This window comes from Garra rufa, chromosome 14 (assembly GCF_049309525.1).
Source record: "Garra rufa chromosome 14, GarRuf1.0, whole genome shotgun sequence".
Lineage (NCBI taxonomy): Eukaryota > Metazoa > Chordata > Actinopteri > Cypriniformes > Cyprinidae > Garra > Garra rufa.
In genome coordinates, this window is record NC_133374.1 from 6,985,563 (window position 1) to 7,011,695 (window position 26,133).

Below are 26,133 nucleotides of genomic sequence, written 5' to 3' on the forward strand. Positions count from 1 at the left end.
AACACCGCTGTGTTTGATTGGAGAACTGTGCATCTTCATTTAAACACAGCGGTGTGACTTATTCCAGAATAAATTTTGAAAATGAAACTGAGCAAAATCGGGTATAGTGTTATTCTCAGTAATGTAAGTCACCTAATAATAACTTCTTGTTTATTTAACGGCTGTAGTAAATTAATATCTAATTTACAAACTCCCATAAAAATATTAAAAGCTGTCCCTCATCTTAGTTTGCGATATAACAAAACTCTATCTTAATCAAAGACGCTCTCTGTACTGCAATCAATCTCATATTTACTCTCTCTACACACTTTGTTGATAGAAGGAATCGTGAGATATGTCTGTGATACATTACTGTGCTGTGAACCTAGACAGGTCGGTCGGGGTTTGGCTTTCCGGTGCATTTAGAACTTGCACAACAGGAACAAAGCAGCAGTCGTATTTATCTCCGCCATTGTCGATCGCGCCGTGTTGTTATTCGCGCGAGTGATGGGGAAACCTCCCGCGGATAAACTAGAGTGAGTGACGCCATGCGCATGGTGTAGTGTGAATGCACCGACTGTCTGAGCGCACGTAATTGACAAACGGTCGCAGGCAAATTAAACTTAGGTGTAGCTTATTATTTAGAATTAGCTATTATTGATGTAAATGCAGCCGTTCAAGGCACAACATTGATTTATTACGGTATTGACGGTATTAGAAAATCCATGTCGTGGCGCAATGTCACACCGGTGTTGACTATGATACCGGTGTACCGCCCACCCCTACCTTGGACCACAAAACCAGTCATAAGCAGCACACGTATATTTGTAGCAATAGCCAAAAAATTTCTTTCATGCTAAAAATCATTAGGATATTAAGTAAAGATAATGTGCCATGCAATTTTTTTTTTTTTTCATTTGCACGCCGGAAATATATAAAAAAATAATTGTATATGCATTAGTAATATGCATGGCTAAGAACTTCCTTTAGACAACTTCAAAGACTTTTTTTTAAGATTTTTTTGCACCCTCAGATTGAAAGATTGCAGATCCCTCAGTTTTTCAAATAGTTGTTTCTCGACTAAATATTGTCATATATCCTAACAAACCATACAACAGTGAAAAGCTTATTTATTCAGATTTCAGATGTATAAATCTTAATTTTAAAATGGACCCTTATGGCTGGCTTTGTGACCCTGGACCACAAAACAAGACTTAAGTAGCACGGGTATATTTGCAGCATTTGCAAAGAATAGGTTGTATAGGTCAAAATTATTGATTTTTCTTTTATGCCAAAAATCATTAGGATATTAAGTAAAGATCATGTTCCATAAATATATTTTGTAAATTTCCTACCATAAATATATCAAAATTTAATTTATGATTAGTAATATGCATTGCTAAGAACTTAATTTGGATAAGTTTAGATGTGATTTTCTCAATATTTAGATTTTTTTGCATTCTCAGATTGCAGATTTTCAAATAGTTGTATCTCGGCCAATATTGTCATATCCCAACAAACCATACATCAATGAAAAGGGTATTTATTCAGTTTTCAAGTGATGTATAAAACTCAATTTCAAACTTTATTGACACTTGACTGGTTTTGTGGTCCAGGATCACATATTATTGTGTTTATGGATCATTTGGCGCTGTCTTGTGGTTTTCCAAAGAATAGCATCCAAAAGCGACAGAGCTGAACAGGAAGTCTGCAGTGTAAAATGATTTCAATATGAACACATTCTATACCTCATTATACATATATTAGACTAAAGGGTACCTATTTGAATGGCCCATGCGGGTCATGTTGTCACAATATGAAGTAAATTGTCACAGTTTTTCATAATATGTCAAAGATCATCAGTGTGATTAAATACACTTGTTGGAATCACTGATCTGTCCAACTTTTTCTTTAATGCGGAAGTAAGCATATAGGTGAGACATCCGGTTTATGGCTGAATAATAACTAGACAAAGAACGTGCTGTAAACAGTAAAACTGTTTGCCCTAATAACCAGTGTGCTCATAATTAAGATAATACATTAAAATAATATGGTAAGACACAGTAATTTGCAATATCAAGCCGCCAAACGAGCTGTTTTGTACATAAATAGTTGGACGCTGATGAGAACGGAAGCCACACCCATAAATGTACAAATGGCCGCGCCCGCTCATACGGGAAGAAAAATGTGGATAATAGAGAACCCGTTTGAGTTACAGTTATAATATTTTTATGTTGAACTTAGTCCAACCTGACATTCACTAAAATATGTGACATTTGTTGTACCACTAGATGTCGCTGTAGCATTATGTATATTATTCGTGCGCGTTCACGGCGTCTCTGTAGTTAGAAGTGGTAGTTCGACGTTACAAGCCATGTTTTGAGTAAAAATGAAACAACCAAGTTCTTAAAACCGTTTTATTGATTCGAGCACAGAAAGTGCAGCAGTGACCACAAAAAGGAGCAAATTCGGTAAGATGTACAAACACATATAACTCACTCATCTGCACTTTATAATGTGAGAACAGTCATTTACAAAACCACTCGCACACAAATGCACCGCCATGTTACACAGACAGGTGGACGACATTTAAAAAGGTGCACGAACGGATTTATAAAAATGTAATTAAGGACGCCAGTTATTAGAGAAGAACTTTAGGGTTATTATGAAAGGATGGTCATTTCACATCAAACGGTTCTGAGAGAAAACGCTGTGCACTGTAGAGGCCACAAAAAAGAAACTTTTTAATTAAAAGCCTGAACAGGCGGGTTGCTCGAGTTTCTAGTGTGGCATCATTGTCTCATACTTTGCTATTGTCCTCCAAAGGTAGAGACAGAGAGTGTAAAGGGATCAGACGGGATGCAGGACTTTTATTAGTTTGCCATCTCACGCCAAAACAGTATCACAAAGGATCAGAGCTGTTTCGAAGTCTTTCGGAGAGTGTTTGCACGTTAACTCGCTTGTATTGCAGGTCACTAGAATGCTACAGGTAGAGCGTTGTGTTTCAGTGTAGTGTTGATGTTCCCCATTGCATCCTGGTTTTATGATGTATGAAAGACGTGCTAGTTTCCTCTTCGTCGCTGTCTGAGTCGATACTGGAGATATCGCAGTCCTCATCATCATCTTCCTCCTCCTCCTCCTCCGCTGACTGAAGCTCCTGAAAGCTCTAGAATATAACAGATTTGTCTGCTGTGATTAATAGAATTAATTTTTTTTTTTACATCTATCTGGTTACTCTCGTTCATACCACGGCGTTTTATTTCCAGTCTTGGGGGTAACGCATTACAAGTAACGCAAGTAACGTAATATTACTTTTTCCAAGAAACTAGTAAAGTAACGAGTTACTTTTTCCTACCATTTATTGATTAAAAGCTCTCCTGTCCCCATGTTGAGAGAAATTGTGAGAAAGATGTCACTTTAGTTCTAGAATAAATGTGAACATGCAAAAAAATAATCTCACTCACTAAAAAACAGATACAGTGTTCCTCAAAATGAATAAAAACAGTGAAATTCAAAGCAAACCTGCAATAATTAAATATGTTAAATAATACAAATATCCTTTATGTGTTTAATCCCATTTTATTAACCAATGTCTTTGCTGCCAATCTTCGATGATCCAGTTCATCTATACTAATAAGAAAAAATTACTCAAGATAATCTTAACATTTGTTTTCTTTTTTTATTGCTATTTTATTGCTTTCTTCTGTGGTCTACTGTACAGACGTGAATTTACTTTTTCTCTAAGCCTGAGGCTTTTGGTGTGAATAGGCTTTTACATTTGCCAAAAATAGAACTTTTTATATTAAAAACAAACAAGCAAGCCCTGCCCAGATTTAAAAAGTAACGCATAAGTAACGTAATGCATTACTTTCCGTAAAAAGTTAATAAGTATCATAATTAGTGACTTTTTAGGGAGTAACTCAATATTGTAATGCATTACTTTTAAAAGTAACTTTCTCCAACACTGGTTATTTCCATGTAAAAATAAATAAATGCATACATGCATATATCTAAGATTACGAGATTAAAGTCGTAATATTTTGAGAAAAAAGTCAAAATGATGAGAATAAAGTCAAAATATTTTTAAGAAAAAGTCATTAATAGAAGCTTTGTTGCTTTTAATATAACAGCTAAGCTTTCAAATACTGTCTGGTATATCACAAAATACAATTTTTTCATATTTATTTCAAATTTATGACAATATAAAAGTGAAAGAACATCAGAAGGCATGAAAAAAACAGTATAGCCTAATTTAATAAAATAAATGTCTCAATGTAATCAAAAATGCTGCTTTAACTCAAGCCATTTTAAAGAGCATAAAAAATGTATTTTAAGACATATAAGACATGTTTTGACTTCTCGTAATTTCGATTTTCTCAAATATTCCGACTTTATTCTCAAAATATTTCGACTTTATTCTCGTAATTTTGACTTTATTCTCATAATTTCAACCTTATTCTTGAAATGTTTTGACTTTATTTTTGTAATTCTGTCTTTATTCTCGTAATTTCAACTTTATTTTCGTAATTTCGACCATATTCTTGAAATATTTCAACTTTATTCTCAAAATATTTCAACTTCATCCTCGTAATTTAGACCTTATTCTTAATTATTTTGACTTTATTCACATAATTTTGACTTTATTCTCATAATTTTGACCATATTCTCGAAATATTCTGACTTTATTCTCGTAATTTTGTCTTTATTCTTGTAATTTCGACCATATTCTCGAAATATTTGGACTTTATTCTCGTAATTCTGTCTTTATTCTTGTAATTTCGACCATTTTCTCGAAATTTTTGGACTTTATTGTAGTGATTTCAACTTTATTCTAGTAATTTTGACTTTATTCTCGTAATTTCAAATTTATCTCGTAATTTTGAGTTTTCTTGTAATTTCAAATTTATTCTCGTAATTTCAAATTTATTCTCGTAATTTCAAATTTATTCTCGTAATTTTGACTTTTCTCGTAATTTTGACTTTTTTTCTCATAATTTTGACTTTTTTCTCAATTTCGACCATATTCTCGAAATATTCTGACTTTATTCTCATAATTTAGACTTTATTCTCATAATTTAGACCATATTCTCGAAATATTCTGACTTTAATCTCATAATTTTGTCTTTATTCTTGTCATTTCGACCATATTCTCGAAATATTTGGACTTTAATCTCATAATTCTGTCTTTATTCTTGTAATTTCGACCATTTTCTCGAAATATTTGGACTTTATTCTAGTGATTTCAACTTTATTCTCGTAATTTTGACTTTTCTTGTAATATCAAATTTATTCTCGCAATTTTGACTTTTTTCTCGTAATTTTTACTTTATTCTAGTGATTTCGCCTTTATTCTCAAAATATTTAGACTTTAATCTTGTAATCTTAGATTTTTATTTTTTATTTTTAGTTTATGTGGCACTAAAATGCTGTCTTACATTTAGAGTCATTTAAATTAAGTATTAAAACATTAGAAAAGAATGATTAATCTTAAAGCAATATGCAGTTTTTTTGTGTGATTTTGGAGCCCCCTACAGCGATTATTGTCATTTAGTTATTTATTTATTTATTTTCTGGAAATTATTTTTTGCCACAAGTGCTGTTGACTAAGACTACTTGAACTAAACCTAGAATCTTTCTTTAACCATTACATCCGACCAGCTCCAAAAGAATAAATCTTCCCATTAGTCAAACCTTGGTGTTTCATATGACAGTTGGTGAAGGTGACCATGATTTTGCCTTTGTCCTGAAAAGACACTGCACCCAAACAATAACAGTGCTGGTTCCAAACCAATTTCTTAACCATTAACTACCTATAAAACCAGAAAGGGAAATAATAATTTGGTTAGAATGTTGTTGAAACACTATCCTTCAAATCTGATAAAGATGTTAGACCAACAGTGACACTGATGTCCAACTTCATAGCAAAATACAACATCAGTGATCTCTCTTATAACTTTGGTGCTTTCGTTTCTTATAACGACAGGGTTTAAACCAGTTGTTCAGTTCTAGCTGATTGTCTAACTGCTGTACTGTCCTGTCAGCTATAAAGAAAAGTTTGTCACAGAGACTCGTGCATGCTATGACAGTTTGACAGGCGTCAACATTTTGGCAGCTTCTTTACATTATGGTGTCTTGTGTTGCTTGAGCATGTAGACGGTTTGTCCTACCTCCAGAGGGTTGACGGTGATGGAGAGAGAGGATCTGTCACCCTCCGCTTGTTTCTCTGGCAGTGTGTGCGTGTGAATGTGCTCTTGGTTTTGTGGTTGGTTGAGGCGGTAAACACTCAGCAGCACCACCAGCAGGGCGGCGATGCACACCACAATGACTGCAGTAGCGATGGCAGGTACAACTAGAGAAAGACAATAAATCCATCTAAATCTTACTCCCTGCTGCACATGAGATTGGATGTCAAAATTTGACATGGAGCTGTGAGGGATGACAGTCACATCTGTTTAGTAGATTGTAATAATTGGCATGTTTTGCAGAGTTTTTTGTCAGTTGTGATGATTCAGTTCTTGTAATAATTTAAGGTGGCAATTTTGTTTTTTTAATGATTGCGTTAATGAAGCCTCACAGAATCAAACTGTCCTAAATGTAAATTTTTGGTTCAATTGGGTTTATGAAAGTAATAACTAGTGGTTCGCTGAGTTAAGCCAGTAAGTAAGTCATTCAAAACCTGATTTTTGAGTATTTTTAAAAGAATCATTTGTTCAAGAACATTGTGAACTGGAACTAGCATTTTTATGTATGTGAACCCTTTCCAACAATGAAGGTTCAAGCGCTCACTGATGCTTCAGAAGGAAAAATGATGCATTAAAAGCCAAAGGGGAAAGCTTTCGAACAGAATGAAGATGTGTAAATTTTTCTTACGTTGCCTAAATTTAGCCTATTTTTTTAGTACTGCCCTTCAGAAGCAACAGAAGTTACTTGCATGTTACCCAGAAGACAAAATAAGTTAAATTTACAGTGATATTCAGTAGGGATGCACCGATCCGGATCGGCCGATCTTGCTTGCGCGTTTTGTCAGTAAAGCCGGTTCTGTAATCAGCGGTAAATGCCATCAGGTGCGTGATTTCACGTTGAGCCATATATACTACACACAGCCGTTGTTCACTGACGAGCTGCGCACATTCACACTGATAATGAACATGGATTTGCACATCTTGTCTGTGAACAACGGCTGTGTGTAGTATATATGGCTCAACGTGAAATCACGCACCTGACGGCATTTACCGCTGATTACAGAACCGGCTTTATTGACAAAACGCGCAAGCGGATCGGCCGATCCGGATCGGTGCATCCCTAATATTCAGTTCTGAAGCATCAGTGAGCATTTAAACCTTCTGTAATAGTTGTATATGAGTCCCTCAGTTGTCCACAGTGTGAAAAGGTAGATCTCAAAATCATACAGTCATTGCTAGAAAGGGATCAAATACACACAAATGCTGAAAAAACACAATTTGTTGGACCTGAAGGATTTTTCTGAAGAATAGCAGGCAGCTTAACTTAAGTTTAAAAGAAAGTAATCAATTTATTCTGCAATGAAGTGACAGTAAAATATTTAGAATGTTACAAAAGATTTAAATTTCAAATGAATTCTGTTCTTTTGAACTTTCTATTCATCCCAGAATTCTAAAAAATGTATCAGCTTCCACAAAAATATGAAGCAGCATAACTGTTTCCACCACTGATAACAAGAAATGTTTTTTGAGCAAGGAATCAGCATATTAGAATGATTTCTGAAGGATCATGTGACACTGAAGTCTGGAGTAATGATACGGAAAATTCCGCTTTGATCGCTGGAATAAATTACATTTTATAATATATTAAAATTGAAAAGTGTTCTTTTAAATTGTAATAATATTTCACAATATTACTGTTTTTACTGTATTTTTAATCAAATAAATGGAGCCTTGGTAATCAGAAGAGACTTTTTGAGTGGTAGTGTATTAATAAAGTATTTCATGTTTCATGTATCATTAACATAATCACAGACACAATTTAGTCTGACACAATGACACATTATGACTTTCACTCACCTAAGCTGTAGCTGTTCGATTCTATGACTGTAGGATGAATAATTTGCATATATTTGGGCGGAGCCATTGCGTGATTGACATGTTCAACAGCTTCTTCACTGTGAAGGATGTTGACCTTGGAGAAAGAGTCAACATCTTTAGGTCATAGATCAGAGACAAGGCTTAGTGAGTGCATTTCTTTGTTTGGTTCTCACCTGTAATGTATACTGATCACTGGTGTAACGTCCGTTGAGCTCAGAACAGGTGAGTCTGAAGGTGCGGACGGAGTCCACAGCCTGACGGCTCTCATAACGCACCTGTCTGATCACCTCTGTGTAGTGAGAAATAGAGTCCACACCTAAAACAGATGTAGAAGATGAAAGTCGTGAGGAAATTGTTTTGGGAAAAGACAAAAGTAGGTTGAAGAGTTTGTGTTTTTACCATATATGGACATGCCGGTGCTGGAGTTGGCATACTCCAGGTGTTTGCCCAATAAAGCGCTGTGGTGCAGTTCCAGACTCTCTATCCCCGCCCTTAACTCCTCCCCCAAGACCATGATGTCACAATAGTCCAGATTATGTGCGATTTTCTTTGATGCACCTGACCTGTGATCTGCACACATACAAAGATAAAACAAATTATTATGAATAATAATGAAAAGAGCCCTTTTTCTGCCATGATTCCGATATTTAATAAAATTTAATATATAGTCAATAAGCCATGTGGACAACTTTTTTTTGGTCCAGTTTCTCATTTTTTGCTTAATTTAAGTCACCTTTTAAATTAAGCATATTCTACACTTATAATATTTAATATCTTACTTAGGTTTCTATATGCAAATGACCTCTATTTTGATCATGTACCAGTGTAGTTTATAGATGGTGAAACTAGCTGAAGATTTCACAAAACACACTTTTGAATGTTTTTTTTTTGTGTGTGTGTTTGAAAGAACACATAAAATACAGTAAAAACAGTATGTTTTTAATGAATATTACTAATTATAAAATATTACAATTTAAAATGACTATTTAGTCATATTTTAAAATGTAATTTATTCCTGTGATCAAAGCTTTTTTTTTAGCATTATTATTCCAGTCTTCAGTGATACACAATACTTCAGAAGTCATTCTAATATGCTGATTTGCTGCTCAAGAAGCATTTCTTATTATCAGTTTTGAAAACCGTTGCACTGCCTCATGTTTTTGTGACACTTTTTATCCCCAGGATTCTTTAATAAATAGAAAAACTGCATTTATTTGAAATAGTTTGCAACATTATAAATTTATTTACTGTCATTGATATTTTGAACTGATATGTGTGTCTGGTGTAAAACAGATTTTTTTTACAGTAATAATAAAATTAGAAATCAGTTGCTTAGTGTGCTTAATTATAATGAAAATGACACAAAGGTAAAGAAAATGGTCTTAAAAATAGGTTACTTTATGCTAAATATAAGTTTTCACACAGAAAGTATATTAGAATGATTTCTGAAGGATCATGTGACACTGAAGACTGGGGAAATGATGCTGAAAATTCATCTTTGATCACTGGAATAAACTATATTTTACAATATATTAAAATTTTAATAATTTCACAATATTACTGTTTTTACTGTATTTTTTATTAAATGAACTTTTAAGCTTTCAAAAATCTTGAGTGTATGACTTAATTAATTCTAACTGAGATTATTAAATTAATAAAGCAATAAATCAAAACTAGGGCTCTGACAACTTTCTTTAAATGCCTTTACATTATTTTATCGGCAAATCGGTTTTAAACATGGCCGATACCGAAACCCATAAAAATGCTTAATATCGGCGCCGATAATCGGTCAACCCCTATTTTGGTTATTTAATATGAGCTTGCCGAATAGAAGTAATCATTGTCAATTATTGTTCCTTTATAAAACGTTAACAGTACTGTACATACTATTCTTCAAAAATTTAGGGCCATTATGATTTTTTTTTAAGAAATTAAAAAATATTAAAATCAATTTATTCTGCAAAGAAGTGACAGTAAACAGTTTAGAATGTTACAAAAGATTTAAATTTCAGATAAATCCTGTTCTTTGGAACATTCTAGTCATCATAGAATTCTAAAAAATGTATCAGTTTCCACAAAAATATAAAGCAGCACAACTGTTTCCAACATTGATACCAAGAAATGTTTCTTGAATAGCAAATTAGCATATTAGAATGATTTCTGAAGAATCATGTGACACTGAAGACTGGGGTAATGATGCTGAAAATTCAGCTTTGATCACCGGAATAAATTACATTTTGCAATATATTAAAATTGAAAAGTGTTTTAAATTATAATACTATTTAACAATATTACTGATTTACTGTATTTTTAATCAAATGAATATAGACTTTTGAACTTCTTTCAAATATCTTGTGTATGATTTAATTAACTATAACTGAGATGAATAAATTATGAAAATATTTCATGTTTGGTATCAATAACAAGGTCTCTGACAAAAACTTTCTTTAAATGCTTTTAAATTATTTTATCGGCAAATCAGTTTCAAACATGGCCGATACCGATAACCATAAAACTGCTTAATATCGGCACCGATAATCAGTCGATCTCTATTTTGGTCATTTAATATGAGCTTGCTGAATATAAGTATTCATTGTCAATTCTTGTTCATTTATAAAACATTAACAGTACTTTACATACTATTCTTCAAAAATGTAGGGCCAATATGATTTTATTTTCAAGGAATTTGTCAATTTATTCTGCAATAAAGTGACAGTAGATCATTTAGAATGTTACAAAAGATTTACATTCCAAATAAATCCTGTTCTTTTCAATGTTATCATAGAATTCTAAAAAATCAGTTTTCAAAAAAAAAAATGAAGCAGCACAATCATTTCCTACATTAATACTAAGAAATGTTTCTTGAATAGCAAATCAGCATATTAGAATGATTTCTGAAGGATCATTTTAATATGTACTTGCTGAATAGAAGTATTTAATTTAATTAAAAAAATCTTACTGACCCCAAATGTTTTGATGCTAATGAATAGTGATTGAAACTTTATTTGTAAAGAGCTGCAGTTTTCAATGATTTTTCTTTTTTAAAGTAAACATATAATCCTTCAGGATAATGAAGGGAGAGGCATTTCAGATTCAGAAGAGGATCCTCATGAAAGACTCATGTGTTATGTTGTGAGGGTGGAGGGTGCAGTGAGCATCTGTCTTTTATGATTTATTAACATGTTTTTTTTTGCATTTACTGTTGTTTCCCACCAAAACAGCATGACACCTGCGGTCTGTCAGTGAATAATGTGCTCTGCACTGCGTTTGGGGACTTTCTTTGTGGGTTGTTTTCATCAAGAGGGTTTTTGCTGCAGAAATAGTTCAAAAAAATCTGTCATCATTTACTCAACAACTTTATCTTTTGTTGAACACACAGTGTAAAGTTGAATAGGCTGCTGTCTACTCCTAGTTATAGGATGGATCCTGACAAGCTCCCAAATTGATGATAAAGCACCGTCAAATCACAACTAGTGCTGTGTTTTCCAAGTCTTTTCTTGTAGCATTTGCTGAAAATGTTGACTTGTTAGATCTGATTCTTGTATATTCAATATTGTTGGTCAAGACAGGTTTGAATAAATAAATAAAAGTCTATAACAACATAAAGGTGAGTATATAATGACAGATTTTTGATATTGAAGAAATTAAGAGAAGAAAGGTGATTCAGTTCTCTGTACCTGTGCTTGTCTCTTCGTCACTTTTTGTAACTGTGCTGATGATATGCAAATCTCTGAAGGGGGATAGGCCGAGGGCAAGGTCGGAGGCGGGGACAGTCAGGTGCTCCGCCCCTGTGATTGTGATGTGTGGTTCACTAGGCTGCATTACCATGATGATTGCCTCAATATCAGGGACAGAAATACACACATCCTCCCCGAAACACCTGCAGAGATCACAAACACAACAACACACCCTTGAATTTCACTTTTGCATGTTATTTTAGAAACAGACACACACACACACACACAGGGTCCAAAAGTAATGCATCAAATGCAATTGCCATATAGAGTTAAATCTCTAAAGTTACAGTCTGGTATGTACATCTTTTATCATGTTTACATTTACACACAAACACACACATTTATATAGTATGTAATATTTTCCATAACATATGTGACCCTGGACCACAAAACCAGTCTTAAGTCGCTGGGTTATTTTTCTAGCAATAGCCAAAAATACATTGTATGGGTCAAAATTATTGATTTTTCTTTTATGTCAAAAATCATTAGGAAATTAAGTAAAGATCATGTTCCATGAAGATTTTTTGTAAAATTCCTACTGTAAACCTATCAAAATGTAATTTTTGATTAGTAATATGCATTGTTAAGAGCTAAATTTGGACAACTTTAAAGGTGATTTTCTCAGTATTTTGATTTTTTTGCACCCTTAGATTCCAGATTTTCAAATAGATGTATCTCGGCCAAATATTGTCCTATCCTAACAAACTATACATCAATAGAAAGCTTATTTATTGAGCTTTCATATGATGTATATATCTCAGTTTTGTCAAATTTAACCTTATGACTGGTTTTGTGGTCCAGGGTCACATATAGGACATATTTAGAGCTAAACTTTCTCAATTCACTTAAAATTGGCAAATGAGGCATAGGCCTAATTTAATTTTGGATATAATTGTATCATACAAAATAATTTTGCATCACATTTAAGAAACATTTAGCAAGGTTATTTTAGTATCATTGAGATACTATTATAGTTTGTGATATGATTAATAGAATATGATTAATTTTCTATTATATTATTAGGTTTTCATATTTTCTGTTTTCATTAAGTTGGCTTGAAAAAGCCAATTTACCGATCTGCTATTTACACTGTAAAAAGTTTTCACCAGTTTGAACTTAAAAACTTAAGTTCAGCAGCTGCCTTAAAAATTTTAAGTTAAATCAACTTAAAACTACAAGTCATTTCAACTCACGACAATAAAATTAGTTGAAATGACTTGTATTTTAAGTTGATTTAACTTAAAATTTTTAAGGCAGCTGCTGAACTTAAAAACGTCAGTTCGAACTGGTGAAAACTTTTTACAGTGTAAGCTGCTTCTAAAATTAGTCAGTATCTCTTTCTAGAGCTTTAAAGCTACAGCCACCAAACTTGGGTCAGCCCTTCAAACTGTTCTGAAGTTAGATGCTATATCTTCTCTAACTGATCCGCCTTAGACTATCAAAACCACCAAAAATCCTACAGACTTTCATTGAGATGCTAATTCATGTTTAATCATGCTAGCAACATGCTAGAATATGTTAGCATTGCATAAACTATGTGCTAGCAACATGTTAATCATGTTAGAAACATTCCAACAACATGCAAATCATGTTAAAACATGCTATTTAGGAGTGTGTTTCCCAAAAGCATTGTTAGTTCTATTGAACTCTATTGGTAACGAAAAATGCACCCCAGGTTAGAAACATGCTAGCAACATGTTAATTATGTTAAAAAACATGGTAACATCATGCTAATCCTATACAAAACAGGGTAGCAACATGGTAATCATGCTAGAAACATAGTGACATGTTAACGAAATGCTAATCACGCTATAAACATGTTAAAACATTTTACCAACATGTTAATCATGCTAAAACATGGTAACAACATGCTAATCCTGTTAAAAAAAACAGGCTAGCAACATTTTAATCATGTTAAAAACATGGTAACAGAATGCCAACAACATTAAATCATGTTAAAGGGACACTCCACTTTTTTTGGAAATAGGTTCATTCTCCAACTCCCCCCCGAGTTACTAAGTTGAGTTTTACCGTTTTGAAATCCATTCAGCCATTCTCCTGTTCTGGCGATATCACTTTTAGCATAGCTTAGCATAGATCATCGAATCCTATGAGACCAATAGCATCGTGTTCAAAAATGACCAACGAGTTTCGATATTTTTTCTATTTAAAACTTGACTCTTCTGTAGTTATATCGTGTACTAATACTGGCGGAAAATGTAAAGCTGCTATTTTCTAGGCCGATAAGATTAGGAACTACACTCCCATTCCGGCGTAATAGTCAAGGAAGTTTGCTGCCGTAGTATGGACGCAACAGGCGCAGTAATATCACGCAGTGCCTGAAATTAGTTCCCAGCTAGGTAACTTCCAATATGACCGGTGTCATGAGAAATACAGTCCTCACCCATTAGAAGTCAATTGAACCAATAAGATCACTCTGGGTGTTATAAGAATTAAGTTGTTTCTGTGTTAAAAAATACAAGATAAAGTGTTACAAGTAATTGTCCCTTTTCATGCAAATGTACAGAAGAGTCAAGTTTTAAATAGGACAAATATGGAAACTCGTTGGTCATTTTTGAACACGATGCTATTGGTCTAATAGGATTCAATGATCTATGCTAAGCTATGCTAAAAGTGATATCGCCAGAACAGGAGAACGGCTGAATGGATTTCAAAACGGTAAAACTCAACTCATTAACTTCTTATTAACTGTCTTTTTAAAGCCAACTGCAAAGTACATTAGCAAACTTTACTCATCTAGTTTAAATTATATAATCATGCTTATTTAGTTGTTTTTGTCAGTTATATTTATTTATATTCAAACATGTCTATCCACCTTTTTCTTCAGCGCATATCAAAGCCTATGGGTGAGATGTTCGGTTCATTATCCACTGTAGGGAAAAAGCAAGAAGAGTAACGACGTGCAGTAAACGGTAAAACAGTTTGCACTACAAACCAGTGTGCTCATAATTAAGATAATACATTGAAATAATATTGAAAACACACCAATTTGCAATGTCAGGCAGCAAAACTAGTTTTGTACAGCTAAAAATAGCTGGATGTGGATGAGACCAGAAGCCTGACCCATAAAACTTACAAATGACCGCACCAGCTCTTACAGAAAGAAAAAGGTGGATTTTTTTTATTTTATTTTTTTTATTTTTTTTAGGTTTAGTTATTTTAGCACATCAAGCTAAAATAAACTAAATGAAAGTGAGGAGTGTTGACTTAATTGGCTATGTGTGTATATATCAATTTTATTTTATATTTTAAGTTGAAGTTAATTTTATTTTACCTAACAAATTGTCATTTGGTTTTGTTTTAGCGTTAGCTTACTATAATAACCCTGATATTTAGAGCTGGCAAGTTTTCTCAGTTCACTTGTCAGTAGCAGGTTGGGCATAAAGTTAATTTTGGATTCAGCAAACACTCCCTCAAAGGTGAAGACATCTTGACTTGGATATAAATAATAATAAGCGTTCAACTGTGATTTGTAGAGTGTAAACAAATGACTTGGAGCTGTTCCCAACTCATTACAGAGACTGCAGCGCTGATAACTTCTCACAAAGACACAAACTACGCCTGGAGTGAATTAATAACACTTCAGCTTTCTTGAATCTCACAGTAATTGGACTTAATAAGCTTAAAAGCAGAACACAAATGGTGTTTACCAGAATTAATTTACAACTCTAGTGATTTCGCCACCGTGAAGCAGCTTTGAACGACAGGAAGTAGGAAGTCCATTATCCACAAATGAACACAGATCCACCTTCTCTCTAATTAAAGATGTTATTCTTAATCCTGATGCAAACAAACACTTACATTCATCAGCAGACAGGAAATGAATGGAGGAAACCATCTGTGACTGAAGGTTTAGATACGCTGAGGCGAGACTAGATTAATCCATATTTTCGTTGTGAAAACAGCTGTTTGCTACAAGATACAGTTGGTTTAAACTAAAATGATTTAACTTGTTCTATTACAATCTGTAACGATTGACTGATGGCCAAACGACGCATGCTATGTGACATCTTTAGCCCTATATTTAGATGCTAGTTGTTTCTCGGGGTGATGCGTGTTCAACATATGCTTGGATTTTCCATGATAAAATTCATGCATTCGAATGGCAATGGATAATGAAGGATGAGGGCATTCTGTCATTCACTAAACCTGGACGTTTGCCTCACATCTGTTTAAATACATGAACATATTCCAATATTGGCACTGAATGAGCCAAGTGTAAACTTTGTTGAGTATTGAATATTTAATGTTGCATGATGATTTCCTACTAGTTTTACATTTTATATGCCTTTTTTTTTTGCTGTAATTGTTCACCTAAAATTAATCTTTCACAACAAAATAATTTAATAGTACTGTTCAATGTAATGTAAATGTAAATTATTAAAATAAATTAAATTATTCATACCCTTCTCAATAATCAATAGAAAAGCCTTTATTACAGCAATCAGACGCTTCCTATAATTGCTGACCAGTTTTTTGCCCTTTCATCTTTAGTGATGAGCTCCAGCTCTTTCAGGTTGGAGGGTCTCATTGCCATCAGCCTGATCTTCAGCTCCCTCCACAGATTCTCAATTGGATTTAAGTCAGGACTCTGGCTGGGCCACTGCAAAACGTTAATGTTTTTGTCTGCTAACCATTTCTTCACCACTTTTGCTGTGTGTTTTGGGTCGTTGTCGTGCTGAAATGTCCACTGGTGTCCAAAGTCAAGTTTCTCTGCAGACTGCCTGATGTTGTTGTTGAGAATTTTGATGTATTGCTCCTTTTTCATGGTGCCGTTTACTGTGATTAAGTTCCCTGGTCCACCGGCTGAAAAACACCCCCAAAACATTAGGTTCCCACCACCATGTTTGACAGTTAGAGTTGAAGGCTTCTCCTTTTTTAATGTCAAATGAAGGCTACATCATTGTGGCCAAACAATTCAATTTTTGTTTCATCTGACCATAAAACAGAAGACCAGAAGTCTTCTTCCTTGTCCAGATGAGCATTTGCAAAGGCCAAGCGGGATTTTGTGTGCCTTATCTGGAGAAGTGGTGTCCTCCTTGGTCTGAGTCTGTGGAACCCAGCGGTGTGCAGTGTCTGTTGGACTGTCTGCTTTGAGATGTTGCCACCAGAAGAGCCCAGATTCATCAGGATGACCTTGGTGGTGATCCTTGGATTCTTTTTTTTTTTTACCTCTCTCACTATCCTCCTGGCCAGCACAGGTGTCACTTTTGGCTTCTGACCACGTCCTCTGAGATTTATCACTGTGCAGAATGTCTTGAATTTTTTAATAATACTTTGCATTGTAGCCACTGGAACTTCAAAACATTTAGATATGGTCTTATATCTAGCCCTTTCTTGACTTGTGAGCAGCCGCAATGTGCAGCCGCAGGTCCTCAGTGAGCTCCTTTGTCTTAGCCATGACTGTCCACAAACCAACAGCAGAGAGCTTCTGTTTTTCACCTGTTGAGTTGATTAACAGCTGTTCCCAATGAATCAGGGTAATTAGGATGCTTTAGAACAGCTTGGACTATTTGGAATGGTATAGAACTTTGGATTTTCCCATAGACTGTGACAGTTTGCAAAGGGTATGAATAATTTTGGACATGCCACTTTTTGTTTAAATGTAAATTTGTTGTACATCGTCTTATTATCTTTTGGGAGAAACCTAAAGTTTATCTTATTTATTTTGATTTAATATATTTTCATAAATTAATTAATTTATTATTTTTAATTAACATTTAATTAAATGTGTACACATTTATTTTTTCATTTTTAATTAACAAAAAAAAGTTTAATTATATTCAAAGTTCATGGAAATCCACTGCTAAAAACAATTTAAAATGTATTTCAATAAATTTTAAAATAAGTATAAAAAAATGAATAATGTCAGTAAGTAAGTAAATAATCAAGATCTCAATGTTGACCAAAATAATGGTAATTATTATTTTTGCAGCCCTTAGAGTATTTTTTATTTATTAAAAGTATTATTGCATTTTACCTGTTCATAACACAAACATAATTATCAGCTCGTCAGTTTATATTAGAAACAGAATTATAAAGAGAACCATTATAGCAGTGCATCCCTTAAGATTTGACCGCATTTTATTTTGGCTGGTTGGAGAAAAACACTGATATTTCTGATATTTGAATTGCTGTCTAGCACCTGTAAATGTTAAAATGACCTCAGATCACCATACAAAACAAATCCTGTCCCTATAGGTCTACAGTCTAGCTTTTCCATGTTTACATTACTTTTTATGCCAAGTTAATACTGTGTTTTCCTATATAGAGTTTTTTTCTCATTGACAAGCAATCTGTTACTGTGCAAAAGTGTAAATGAATCGTGTAAATTACTTTTAGAAAGTTACTAATTAATGCAAACACAACACGTTTGTCTTAATATAAATCTGTGATCAGAAAGTTTTAAGAACTAGAGAAGCTAGAGTTCAATTATATGTCTTACTCTTAGTAATATAATACTTAAATAATTGCTCTATTATGCATGCTATTCTCTGTTGCTCTTGCTGAAGGAACTCCGCCCACTGGCTGTGCTCAAGCCTCAGAGAGGCGGGTCATAATCCTCTAGGCGCTTATGCATATTCATGACCTGCTTTGAATAATCATAGGGTGCCAGTGGGTGCGCTTGTCCTCCAAAAAAAACACAAATCTCTCTGTCATTCTCTTTCCATTTCACCGTCTGTAAATAAAAATTAAACCTCCCTAAGCATGGAATATGAATTAGATAAGAGCAGAAAAAGTGAAAAGGTTACAAGAAGGGTTAGTATTGCTTTTAGTATGATTAGCGATTTGAAATGGTCAGTAAGCAACCCGGCAAGGAGCTAGTTAGCAGAAAATGTACAAATCTAGTTACAAATAAGTCCATGACGAACCTTTAACATTAGTGGAACTTTTCCACAGTTTTTTATCCACCTTTTTCTTCCTGTAAGAGTGGGCACAGCCATTTGTAAATGTTATGGGTCTGGCTTCTGGTCTCATCTGCATCCGGTTATTTTTAGCTGTACAAAACAGCTTGTTTTGCTGCTTGATATTGGAAATTATTGTCTTCTTAATTATGAACACACTGGTTTGTAGTGCAGACATTTTTACCGTTTATTGCACTTTGTTATTCTTCTTGTCATTTTCCTATAGTGGCTAATGTACCTTAAGTCCCACCCAAAGGCTAACTTCTGCTTTTATAGAAAAAATATAGTGGAAAGGGTTGCCAGATTGAGGACACATCACCAGAAGGAGCGCAACTCACAATAGGTGATGAGTTGATTTATCTGCATCTTAATATTACTCTGGTCAGAGAAGTTTTTTGATGGATGCAGAGGCTTTTTAGCTTTGGTAGAATCTGCGATCTCTAACTCAGTTTGTTTGCTGGCTTCCATGGCTGCAATACGCTGTGCTTTCCACCAACTGGCAACCCTCAGTGTCGAAATACTACACTGTAAAAAACAATTTGTTGAGTCAACTTAAAATAATTTGTTACCTGGCTGCCTTAAAATTTTAAGTTTAGTCAACTTGAAATGTTAAGTTGTACTAAGTGACATCTTGGATATTGGAGTTGATTCAACTTAAAATTTAGGGCAACAGGGAAACCAATTATTTTAAGTTGACTCAACAAATTGTGTTTTTGAGTATTTTTACAATGTACTGTTAAAACAGACATTCTGACACAAAACACACATTTCAAAGTAGATGAATTCTTTTTTTAGCAAGGTTTCTTTAGATTGATCAAAAGTGATGATAAAGACATTTGTAGATAAATGCTGTTCTTCTAAACTTTCTATTCAAAGAAACCTAAAAAATATTATTTTCAGCTGTTTTCAACTTAATAATATTAATACTAATAATTAAAAATTAAAATGTTTTTAAAGCAGAAAATAAATATTAGAATGATGTCTGAAGGATCATGTGACTATAGTAATGATGCTAAAAATTCAGCTTTGAAATCACAGGAATAAATTACATTTTAAAATATATTCAAATAGAAAACAGCTATTATAAATAGCTGGTTTTGCTGCAATTTGGATCAAATAAATGCAGGTTTGGTGAGCAGAAGAGACTTCTTAAAAAAAAAAACATTAAAAATCTTACTGTTAAAAAACTTTTGACTGGTAGTGTACAATAAAAAATAAAAATACATGCAGTAGAATGCCGTTTTAATAACTTTTCCAGCCCTGAGTTAAAGCAGAGATTAAAATTAAGCTCTTTTGTGACTCTGGGATGCAAATCAAAACTCTGCAACGAGTTATAAGTGGTTTGATCATTCATATTGCCATATTCCAGAGCTAAAATTCTAGTATTGTAGTTCTGAGATGGGATCTCATAAATATTTATAATCTTACTGCACTGCCGTTGAGATCCGGAGGTGACGCGCTCCCTTGGTGGGAAATTGCCGAGAGTTGATGTAAGAAACTTTTCTCAGTGCGGCGTTCATCTGCTCCAGATCCTCTCCCTCCATCACCACCAGAGACTGAGCGGGATTCAGATGAAACTGAGAGAACGAGACAGAAAAACGTGAGATATTATACTATCAAAGTGCCTGTTAGAGTGTGTTTGAGGCAGAGGTGTAAAAAATACAGAAATTGCTGTTGATCTGAATTAAATTAGAATGACCGGAAGAGGAAATTCAACACAAAAATTTTAATTACATTACATAAATACATTCAGTTAGTAATGCATATTAATTCCATTCTAAAATTATTGGGGCTTTTTTTTTTTTTTTTTAGCAAGGATGCTTTAAATTGATCAAAAGTGATGACAAAGACATTTATAATGTTACAAAAGATTTCTATTTCAGACAAATACCGTTCTTCTGAACTTTCTATTCATCAAAGAAACCTGAAAAAAAATCTGTCATGGATGAATATTTACTGAGTAATCCACTATTTTGTAGAGGGAGGTCAAAATGCCAATTTTCACCTTAGATTCAGAGTCAAGTTACAGGGGGGGTAAAAATGACTTCAGAAAGATGGCAGCATCATTATCTTATTTTTACACAGAGATTGGTAGTTAAATTAGTAAAATCTGTTGACTTTAGCAATCTTTGTTGAATTATGTCCCAATGGTGAGCATTCAAAAATTGGAAAACGGCACTTTTCAAGTTTTTCTTCAAAGTTTGCATGCCTGTAACTCAAGAAGTATTAAAGATATTTTAATGCCCTTTTAGATATTGGGTTTTAAGAAACTTTCCTTTTGGAATCTTTATTTTTAATGCGCTTTGAGATTTGGTTGCAGAGATATTGGAATTTCAATATGGCTCCGGAAGTAAATCGTACTTTGTAAAAGGTACTTTGGAGAAAAACTTGAAAAGTGCCATTTCCCCATTTTTGAATGGTCACCATTGGCACATAATGCAACAAGGATTGCTAAAGTCAGCAGATTTTACTAATATAACTACCATTCTCTGTGTAAAAATAAGAAAATAATGCTGCTATTTCTGAAGTCATTTTACCCCCCCTATAATTTGACTTTGAATCTAAGGTTAAAATTGCCATTTTGACCTCCCCTTTATAAAATAGCGGATTACTCAGTAAAAATACATACATAACATTTAATATTTTGGCTTTCATCACTATACATGTCTGTCTTTCCTCAGAAAAAAAAATAGCAAAATAAAAAATTTGAAATTTTTGAAATTTGGTTAATTTGACACAGAATGACCCAGGTTTTTGTTTTTTTAAAACTCAATGTTTTTTTTTTTTCTTTTTCTAAAATATTTCATCAGTATTTTTGTTGTCTAGTGTAGCCATGCTCTCACAACTGACACTAACATCTGATGAGTAAGTGGATCAATTATTTAGAGGCAGTTTTTGTCAATGAATCAGTCGAATGAATTCGTAAATTGGCTTTTGAATTATTTTATCAGCATCCAGGAAAAGTATGGAAATGCATTGTTCAAAACCCTAATATAACCAACGTGTTTTGTCTATGTTAACGTGTTTTTAGGTATTGTATGCTGAAAATGTAATGATAACATACACTTACAGCACCTCCATGAATTTCTTTTCTTAATTCTAATTTAAATTCAAATTCGGGATCTTGCATCACAGCAAGAACTGTCATTTAAAAGGCATTTTTTAGGTCGCTTCTGAATGCAGCACAATCCAGCTTTGAGCGTATGAGCGATCAGACCACCTGAGCGAAGGAACACCTGTCTTCTGTCTCTCACTAACACTCTGAGTCTCTGTCTGTAAAACCCTCTTTCATCTGATCCTCAAATCTTCCCTAGAGCTTCTCGAACACAATAGAACAGAACAGAGGAAAGCAAAGCAGAAAATGGAAAACGTGCGTACAGAAATATCTCTCCTCAAGTCTCGTCTCCAGGCTTTTCTGCACCTCTTCCTCATTCTTTTGCTACAAAAGAGTGAGTTTTGACTCTTTTTCAGTTTTTTTGGTTTTATTCACGGTAAACACCTTTTCAGTATTAACACAATGTAACTTATAGTATAAAATTGACCAGAATGTGCATTCAAATCTGACCTTGAACTAGTTGAGCTACAGTTAAACATCCCACATTAAATTCAAGCACAGTTCATTCATTCAGATTCGTTATTTAGAGTTTGTAGAGTGTGTTTTTATATAGTTATATAACTATATAAATGTGTATAACCTTTATACGCTGTCCGAGGCTCTCTAGTGAGGTGATGTCCAGCCCTTCTTTGCAGGCCTGTAAGCAGGAGATGATCTTCTGGCTTTCAATCTTCCCTGGTCGTATCGTCAGTCCAGACAAACTGCCTCGGAAATACTGCGTAAACTTTGCTTTAGACACCTCACCACCTGCATACAAACACAAACGTGATAAAAGTCTCCTGAAGGGGTCATATCATAAGCTTTTGTAGCATTTTAATTTTCCTGTGAAGTTCATTTATGTTTCTTGCATCAAAACCAGTCATAATTTAGATTTCATGAGCATGCATTACCCTCTGACTAATAGAATTTAATAGGCTGTTTTGGTTCAGTAATTTTCTTTTTTTTTTGAAGAAGAAGAAGAAGAAGAAATGAACACTTTTATTGAGCAGGGATGCATTAAATTGCTCAAATATTTGTATTTCAAATAAATGTACTTTTGTACAACAGCATTTTAGTGGCATGTTAAAAAAAACTTGAAATATTACGAGAATTAAGATCAAAATATTCTCGAAACATTTAGTTTTTATTCTCGAAGCGCTTCGACTTTATTCTCTGAATTTTGACTTTATTCTCAAAATATTTTGACCTTATTCACAAAATATTTGCCTTTATTCTTGTAACTTTTACTTCTCAAAACACTTTGACTTTATTCTTGTAACATTTCAACTTTATTCGACTTTATTCTGGAAATATTTCAACTTCATTCTCAAAACATTTTGACTTTATTCTTGTAATTTAAACTTTATTATTAAAACATTTCTACTTTTCTCGTAATTTGACTTTAGTCTCAACATTTAGACTTAGTCTCTAAATATTTCAACTTTATTCTCGTAAGTTCGACTTTATTCTCAAAACACTTAGACTTTATTTTCATAATTTAGACTTTATTATCTAAATATTTTAACTTCTCTTGAAACATTTTGACTTTTTTTGACTTCATTCTCAAAATATTTCAACTTTATTCTCAAAACATTTCGACTTTATTTTCAAAACATTTCGACTTTATTCTCGTAATATTTCGACTTTATTTGACTTTATTCTTGAAACATTTCGACTTTATCCTAGAAACATTTAGACTTTATTCTCGTAATATTTCAACTTTATTTGACTTTATTCTTGAAACATTTAGACTTTATTCTTGAAATATTTCGATTTTATTCATTATTTATTTTAATGTTGACTTTTCTCAAAACACTTTGATTTAATTCTCCTAATATTTTAACTTTATTCTCAAAATATTTCGACTTTATTCTCAAAACATTTCGACTTTATTTTCAAAACATTTCGACTTTATTCTCGTAATATTTCGACTTTATTTAACTTTATTCTTGAAACATTTCGACTTCATTCTCTGAATATTTCGACTTTATTCTCTGAATATTTCGACTTTATCCCAGAAACATTTAGACTTTATTCTCGGAATATTTCAACTTTATTTGACTTTATTCTTGAAAAATTACGACTTTATTCTCGGAATATTTCGACTTTATCCTAGAAACATTTAGACTTTATTCTCGTAATATCTCGACTTTATCCTAGAAACATTTAGACTTTATCCTAGAAACATTTAGACTTTATTCTCGTAATATTTCAACTTTATTTGACTTTATTCTTGAAACATTGAGACTTTATTCTTGAAATATTTCGATTTTATTCATTATTTATTTTAATGTTGACTATTCTCAAAACACGTTGATTTAATTCTCCTAATATTTTAACTTTATTCTCAAAATATTTAGACTTTATTACAGAAATATTTCAACTTGTCGTAATTTTAGATTTTTTTTAAACGTTTTTTAACGTGACACTAAAACACCTTTCTGTTGATAAAAAAAACAACTTAAAGTGTTCTTGAGAAGCAAATCAGCATTTTATAATGATTTCTGAAGAATCATGTGACACTGAAGACTGGAGTAATGATGCTGAAAATTCTGCTTTGATCACAGGTATAAATTACATTTTAAAATATATTCACATAGAAAATGGCCATTTTAAATTGTAAATATATTTCACAATTTTTCTGTTTTTACTACATTTTTGATCAACTAAATGCAACCTTGGTGCATAATAAGTTTCAAAAATGTAAAAAAAAAAATCTTACCGATCCTAAGCCTCTGAATAGTTATGTAAATAAGCTGTGATGGTTTCTGATTGGCCCATTTTTTGCTGCCTTGTTTCCATATATGGTCATGGTGGAGTGGAGAGGAAGTTTATGAACAATAAAGTGAACCTATTACATATTATATTGAACTGTTTTATTCTAATAGAGCTATGGAAAAAAATTGGCATCCAATAAAGTGGTTCCAATAAAAGTGAAGTAATTCGTAAGGCTATATTGTAATTCATTTTAAATGTAGCATGGTTGCACATCACACTTTATTCATCGCACACGCATATAAAATAAACTTCAGCTTCAGTTGAGCTAGAGGTCTTCAGAAGCTGCATTTAAACGAAGCAGTCACATGATTAAACTTAACGATGACCTGAGTCAGAGATAATGAGCTATTACCTGCTGCATCTATCTGCTCTGTATGAGACACGTTTGTGTGTAATGAAGCCTCTCTGAGTGTGTTTGTGATCGGGTATCTGTGAGATGAGACTTGGAGCCTCGGGCGATGGCATACTGATGTCTATCAGGCGTGTGTGTGTGTGTGTGTGTGTGTGTGTGTGTGTGTGTATGTGGTTTTACATAGCTATCGTTTGGGGACAAAATTGTCACAGCAACATGAGACAGTTCAGCCAGGCCAGGATTCTCAATCAAATAGATCAATGTGTTGATAGAAAATAATGAAATGGAGATTTGCACAGGCATTCAGCCTTTTTTTGTATACAGATCGATAAAATGTTTCTACCTTTGTGTTCCACTGATAAAATAACAGAATATGGATAAACAAAATAAAACTGTTTAATGCACATAAAGTGTGGTATTTTGTTATTTTAGTATTATCTATATAATATTATAGTGTGTGTGTGTGTGTGTGTGTGTGTGTGTGTGTGTGTATATATATATATATATATATATATATATATATATATATATATATATATATATATTACTTGAAATAAACTTTAACTGAGAGAAAATAAAATATAAAAAAACAATTTATTTTATTGTATTAATTAACTAGATGCATTAAAAAACACAAAAACTGAAATAAAATTAATAAAACTACAAAGACAAAAACTGCTAAAAAAAAAGAGACTAAAACCTGTAACTAAAATTAGAATCAAAATGGAAAATATAAAAACAGTTTTAAAAGATTAATAGTTAATTTTCATTACTTGAAATAAACTTTAACTGAGAGAAAATAAAATATAAAACATTAAACATTTTAAAAAATGAATAAAATAAATTAAATAAAAAAATACTAAAAATGACCAAAACCTTCAACTAAAATGAAAATATAAAAACTGATTAAAAAGATTAATATTTAAAAAAAACTGTTGCTTGAAATAAACTTAAACTGACAGAAAATAAAATATAAAAAACATTTTATTCACTTTATTAACTTGATGCACTAAAAAACATTTTAAAAAATTACTAAAACCTTCAACTAAAATTAAAATCAAAATGGAAAATATTTCAAAAGATTAATAGTTAAAAACATTTTCATTACTTGATGCACTAAAAAAAACACAGAGACTGAAATAAAGTAAATAAAAACTACATAGACAAAAGACAAAAACTACTTAAAATTACAAATGTTTTAAAAATG

General features: G+C 32.8%; 1 protein-coding gene across 1 annotated transcript in view; it reads right to left on the reverse strand.

The window, feature by feature from the left end:
* Positions 1-2,399: 2,399 nt before the first annotated feature.
* The window catches only part of clstn2b (calsyntenin 2b), a 78,279-nt gene continuing 54,545 nt past the window's right edge, over positions 2,400-26,133 (reverse strand). Inside the window, exons 10-17 of the mRNA XM_073818055.1 lie at positions 22,398-22,564; positions 20,131-20,279; positions 11,717-11,919; positions 8,439-8,609; positions 8,213-8,355; positions 8,019-8,133; positions 6,147-6,328; positions 2,400-3,145 (exon numbers count right to left, since the gene is read on the reverse strand). Coding sequence (XP_073674156.1) covers positions 2,984-3,145; positions 6,147-6,328; positions 8,019-8,133; positions 8,213-8,355; positions 8,439-8,609; positions 11,717-11,919; positions 20,131-20,279; positions 22,398-22,564 — 1,292 coding nt within the window. The 3' untranslated portion in view covers positions 2,400-2,983. The remainder of the gene's footprint in view (positions 3,146-6,146; positions 6,329-8,018; positions 8,134-8,212; positions 8,356-8,438; positions 8,610-11,716; positions 11,920-20,130; positions 20,280-22,397; positions 22,565-26,133) is intronic.